Genomic DNA, 6,557 nt, shown 5'->3' on the forward strand with positions numbered 1-6,557 from the left:
ATATTCTGCTAAGTAGCCTTTTACCAAAGAAACAAAAAGGAATGAAAGCTGTTTATTTAATACTGAGAGCACATCAAGCGTGAAATACTCAGGGCATGTGAAGATAATAGTTCTGCTCTGTTAGTTCTGTTAGGCCTTTTTTTACTCATGATTGAGATGTTTGTGTACATTCAATCTAAAGCTAAAGTGTAGGCCATTTGGGTTTCACAGGGAGTGGGTCATTTGCAATCTATTGAAATATTAATATCACTTTTGAGGTCTGTTAAATTACACCATCTACTGAGTGACCATAGCGTAATATTTCACCACCGTTCCGGCTAATCGATGTTCCTTCCAACAATAATTTGATACAAGCTGGCTCAAGGGCAACAGTAAAAACATATTACACTGATTAGGTTCAACCAGAGACGTCAGGTGCTGTTCATTTAGATTCATTATTTATACTAATTGAAAACCTTCAGAGCAGAGACACTGATGGTGCAGTGAAATGGAAGCAGAGTATCTGGTGTCTGAAGTCTGAGTTCAAAGTGCTGGAGGAGGCCTGGTTTCTGTTGGTGAGATTAAGAGTTTCTACTAAGGGGTCAAGGTTTGTCTGGTAGACGCTGTAACTACACCATCTGGCTGCAAAAGAACATCTTTATCTTTTGGTGGCCATAGTTGTGTATTGTGATGAAATAAAACTTTTTTGCATGTAGAAAAAATAGAATAGAAAAAATAGAAGTGTTTCTTTAACTATAGGGACTTTTAGCCCTCTAGACTTAAATAAATAAGTGGAGTTTAATAAATAAACTCTCTTAAAGCAAGTTTCTCACTCTCGCTAATTAAACAAATCATAAATGAATTAATTTACTTACAATGTCAGACACTGTTAATATATTACAGCATAGTTATAGGGTGTATGGTAACTGCTAATCATGTATTGTGTTAAATAGGAGTCTGTGGTGGAAATCATAGCGGAAATTAAATTTAATATTTTTGAAAGTAAGATGACTGATTTCAGTCTTACAAATGTTAACTTCTTACACAAAATTATAAATAATAAAAGTGATATTTACCATAATTTTACACATCTCACATCTCATCTCAAGCTTTTCATTGGTGCTGCTGCTTCCATGGTAAACAAGTGCACTAACTACTACTAAAAAAGGCAAACTTATTTAGTGGCAGTGTGGTGGCTCATGAAAGCAGAAATGAAAACTTTGATACAGTAAAAAAAAAAAAAAAAAAGTGTTTTATGCTCACCAATTTACTTGATCAAAATACACTAAAACTGTAATATTTTGAAATATAAATACATTATAATTATTTGTATATATTTTAAAAAGTAATTTATTCCTATGTGCCACGATCATGTCGTGTTTAGTTTTTTGATGAATAGCATTTATTTGAAATAGATAAAAAAAAAAATTATCACATTCACAAATATCACAAATTATCACTATCACATTTGATCAATTTTATGTGTCCTTGCTGAATTTCTTAAAAATAAATAAAACCTTACTGACCCCAAATTTTGACTAATAGTGGAACACTGTATATTTTAAAAAGTAATTTATTCCTATGTGCCACGATCATGTCGTGTTTAGTTTTTTGATGAATAGCATTTATTTGAAATAGATAAAAAAAAAAAAATTATGTAAAAGTCTTCACTATCACATTTGATCAATTTTATGTGTCCTTGCTGAATTTCTTAAAAATAAATAAAACCTTACTGACCCCAAATTTTGACTAATAGTGGAACACTTTTTCACACATTAAATACATGGTTTATTTGACTATTTGTTTAGATTATCAGTTTTTTTTAAATACTTTAACACTAAAGATCTGGGTCAAAGGTAAGACAAAAAAATTAAAAAAGTTATTGAAAATGTATAAAAATGTACATGGCATAGTTATGGTAAAAAGTTGCTAAAACTGTTGCGCTGTGACCTGCATAGAAATCTGTATGTTTGAATAAAAATTACCCCCCGAAACACAGATCAAAGATTTTTAAGGTTTTAATTTACATGGGTTCCAAACCATTGCCATTGAGATGAATGTGAATGCTAACGTATAGCTTTCTCTAGGTATCACTGACCTCCTTGGATTCTGCTCTGTCAGGTGTTCCACAGGATACCTCCACCCCCCACACCCCCACTGCCCTTTCCACACACAACCTTCTCCTTTCCCTCTTTCTCTGAAACACAATCCCACTGCAGTGTCTGCCTCAGCTCAGCCAATGTCACCCCAAACCTGCACACTCAGTGCTCCAGCTCACACAGCTCAGCACAATGACGCTGCACTTTCTATTCTGGGCTGTTACCATGAGCTCCTCGTCTGTCTCTCACACAGAGGACATGGGACACACACAGTCACACAAACACACAATTCATTTCCTGAATGTAAATAGAAGCGACAACGTTGCCCCAAGCTTGTACAAACCATTATATCCTGAGCACAAGATGAACTCAGCCAGTTCCACCTGTGATGTCCTTGAGGATACTGTTACTATTATCACACAGTAACTATTAAAAAACAAACACAATTAATTTTTAGTCAAGTGTTTGTTTACTCACATAACCTTGAGTGTTCCTGCCTGTGGCTACATTCCTGTGGTGTGTGCTGGACATCGTCTTCTATTTGCATTTTTTAAAAGTCTGGTGTACAACAAAGTTCCATTCGATGTTTAAACTCTTATTTGTGTTTTATGCAAATTTTTTTTTTCAGTCAACATTTCTGCATTTTACATTGTTACATGGGAACAAGCGACTATATGTAATTGAACCATTCATTCTATATTGACACATTCATTCATTAAAGGGATAGTTCACCCAAAAATTAAAATTCTGTCATAAATAACTCGCCATCATGTCGTTCCAAACCCGTAAGACCTTCGTTCATCTTCAAAACACAAATTAAGATATTTTTTATTAAAATCTGAGCTCCAAGCTTTCTGACCCTCCCACAGACAGCAAGGGTACTACCAAGATCAAGGTCCAGAAACTTAGCATGGACATCAGTAAAATAGTCCGTGCGTTGTTTACATGAAGTGGAAGTAAGAGTATGTGTCAAAATACTCTCTCCATAATGGCGGGGTGCTGCTTATTACAGCTAATTACTGTAATTTTACAGTAAAATTACAGCTGAAACCCTGATTTTTTTGGAATAATTGGATTATTTTACTGATGCCCTTGCTACGTTTCTGGACCTTGATCGTGGTAGTAGCCTTGCTGTCTATGCAGGGTCTAAGAGCTCTTGGATTTGATCAAAAATATCTTAAATTTGTATTCCGAAGATGAATGGAGGTCTTACGTTATCGTTTGGAACGATATGAGGGTGAGTAATTAATGACAGAATTTTCATTTTTGGGTGAACTAACCCATTAAGGAACAAAACAGGTGACCGTTTAAGTGTGTAATTGAATCATTCACTTAACCGATTAGTTTAAACTATGAGACGTGAGATGGGCGAGTTTGCTGTGCCTTTGCTGTTTTCGTTGGTGGAGCAAAATAAAGTAACTACCAGTATTGATCTAAAATATAAGTAGCTCAATATTAACTTCTTGTTTATTTAATTGGTCCCACTTTATATGTGTCGTTAACTATTATGTACTTTTAAATTAATAATTTGATACAATGCACTTATTGTGTACATGTTTGCTCAATATTAACTTCTTGTTTATTGAATTGGTCCCACTTTATATTATGTGTCGTTAACTATTATGTACTTTTAAATTAATAATTTGATACAATGCACTTATTGTGTACATACATGTTTTTACATTGTACTTAAAAAAATACCTGTATGCAATTACATTTATAATTACACTGTTGACCCGTCCCTTTCACTTTAAACCTACCCATACCACCAAACCTGTCACTAACCTTATAATACCTGTATCCCACCTTAAGCAGCAAAAGTGATTTGCATAATAATTTGATACAATGCACTTATTTTGTACATGTTTTTACATTGTACTTAAAAAAATACCTGTATACAATTACATTTATAATTACACTGTTGACCCGTCCCTTTCACTTTAAACCTACCCATACCACCAAACCTGTCACTAACCTTATAATACCTGTATCCCACCTTAAGCAGCAAAAGTGATTTGCAATATAATATTGTCAGACCTGTGCTCCCTGTGACCCAGTTTCTCCCTCACCTTGATTGTTCATTGATGTTAGGTGTGTCTCGTCTTGTCCCTCGTTATCCTGTGTATTTAGCCCCAGTCTGTGTTTGCCGGGTCTAATTGTTGGATTATGTGTGTTTACCCCTGTTCCTGTTGTGGATTTACCCCTGTGATTCTCTAATTAAATACCGCTTATGTTATCCACATCTCCATCGATTCTGCCAGCAGCGAATCATGACAGAAGACCCGACCAGAACAGTTTAACTATGTGTCTCCCCTCCGTTTGTTTTCCATTTTCCATTCAGTGTTTTTTGTTTCCGTAGTGTTTCCTTCCCCATGGATCCCCTCGCTGCCAAGTTCACCGGCCTAGCCCGCAAGGACCTTTCCTCAGCCCACCAACGGTACGGGGCGAGCTCCGCGGGTCTGCCATCCTCCATCAATCACCGTGGCTGGAGAATCCCTTACCTCCGCTCCACTCCTCTGGCTGTGCCTCGTCCCACCGTCCCACCGTCCCACCGTCCCACCAGCTCTGTCAGGCTCCTCCTTCCCTTCGGCTCCTCCAGTTCCACTGTGGCCTTCTGGTTCTACGCCTCCGCCTCGGTCGCTGGCACCATCTGCTCTGCCTTGGCTCCTCCAGATCCTCCCCGTCAGCCGTCGCCCTGGCTCATCGGCCCTCCGTCTCCACCTCGGGCTCCTCCGCCACCTGCTCTCCTTTTGGCCACCTGCACCTTTAAAGCCAGACTAAGCATAAATGATCGCTGCTCGTATGTATCATATACCAATAGAGGAAGCTTGAGTCAGAGCTGTGATCTGTGGAATTAGGGGACCATTGAGTCACCCATAGCTGGGGAATTACGGCTTATTGCCAATCTCTGGAACTATTCAGAGTGCCGTTATTAGGTTGAGACCGTATTCAAATTAGAGAATGTGTGTGTGATAGAGCAAGCAAAATAAGAAAACTTTAAAAATTTTGTAGACATTGTTGTATAATTTTAATTTTCATGCAAATAACTTCCTGCTATTCAACTCTATCAGCACACATTTCAAATATATTCTAGCACAGCGGGTGCAATTATCTGAGATGAATGGTGAATTAAAAAAAGTTTCAGCTAGAATTCATTACGTAAATGTCAGTCATTTAGCTGACACAACTGAGCTGTTGACTTGACACATTTTGTCACCACATGACAACGTGGAATAAATGTCACTGATGTGTGCTGCTAATTGGATTGTTCTGTATTATTATTATGTTTTTTTGTGATCATAACGGGCAATCACATCACTCTAATATCATCACTGAATTTCTCTCTCAGTGGGAGGTTGTTTTTCAAGCATGATCATTACTATGACTTTGCAAATATGCAGGACTAATATATCATGTTTTTTTCTATTTTCAGTTGTTAACTGAGGTTAATTTGTATCATTTTCTGTTTGAGAATTATTATTTTTTTACTATTTATTATTTATACACATTTGTTTCTCATCGGCAGCTCCAGCTGTAAGACAGGTCAGGATGGGCTTGATAGGTAGGCAGATGGAATTCTGTGTTTTGCATTAAATTAAACCACCAAAACAAGTATATTAGCAACATCATCATGGTTTTCTTTACCAGTCTTTAGAAGAATGAATTTCTTTTGTATGTCTACAGGATCTGTCTTACAGTACAGTTGATATAAACCATGTATTCTTTTGCAGTTTATTGTAAAGCTGTTTCTCAAGTCTCAATTATCAAAGCAAATTCCTTTCAAGTGTTCATTTTGGATCTTGGTTCGGATATTCAATGCTATGTGGGTCAAAAATTCAGCAATTTCCTGTTTCACAATTTTCTTGTGACTTTGCGGTATGCTAATTTATGGGCTTCAATTGCCACTCAAGACGTCAAGGCCTGTTGTGTAATATTCCATCTGGTAGTAATTAGCATTACATTAGAGACTGTGCAACAGTTCAGCTGAGCTTACAGAATTAAATGGTGGAAAAACGGATCAGTGGACCCTTCCATTGTTTCATTAAGCAATCTTTCTAATGCACTTTTGATTAATGTCAATAAGCAAAAAATACTCTAAATGACCAATTTATCGCTAATGTGTTTATTACCATAATGCATCCACTAAACAAAGAATTGAAAACAAATCACTTATGAGAATAAATCACAGAGAGATATTCTTTCAATTTACTCAACTGATTATCTAAAATTTCTTTTTTTTTTACAGTGCAGGTTTGCAAAAATGTCTAAATTTATTTGCACATTAATTTGGATTAATTCAAACAGTTCAAGCACACATATTTTTCCAGCAATTTCTCACACTTAAATAGTAACATGATACTTTACAAGACTTTATAAAAAAAATTAAAGGGGTTCTACATGAGATTTTTACCTGCAATCCACTGTAGGAAGGAAAACTTGCAAATGTCCTGTTTTCAGTAATGAAGCAGCTTGAATCTG

At 36.4% G+C, this 6,557-nt stretch overlaps 1 protein-coding gene across 1 annotated transcript; it reads left to right on the forward strand.

Moving 5' to 3' along the window:
* The first annotated feature begins 421 nt into the window (after positions 1–421).
* Positions 422–6,128, forward strand: LOC107554479 (proline-rich protein 36-like). The gene is made up of 2 exons (XM_016236983.1): positions 422–586; positions 4,438–6,128. Exon 2 carries the CDS (start codon positions 4,451–4,453, stop codon positions 4,934–4,936), a length of 486 nt encoding a protein of 161 aa, XP_016092469.1. The 5' UTR covers positions 422–586; positions 4,438–4,450; the 3' UTR covers positions 4,937–6,128.
* Positions 6,129–6,557: the final 429 nt, after the last annotated feature.

Source organism: Sinocyclocheilus grahami, unplaced genomic scaffold (assembly GCF_001515645.1).
Source record: "Sinocyclocheilus grahami isolate Dianchi unplaced genomic scaffold, SAMN03320097.WGS_v1.1 scaffold503.1, whole genome shotgun sequence".
Classification (NCBI taxonomy): Eukaryota; Metazoa; Chordata; class Actinopteri; order Cypriniformes; family Cyprinidae; genus Sinocyclocheilus; species Sinocyclocheilus grahami.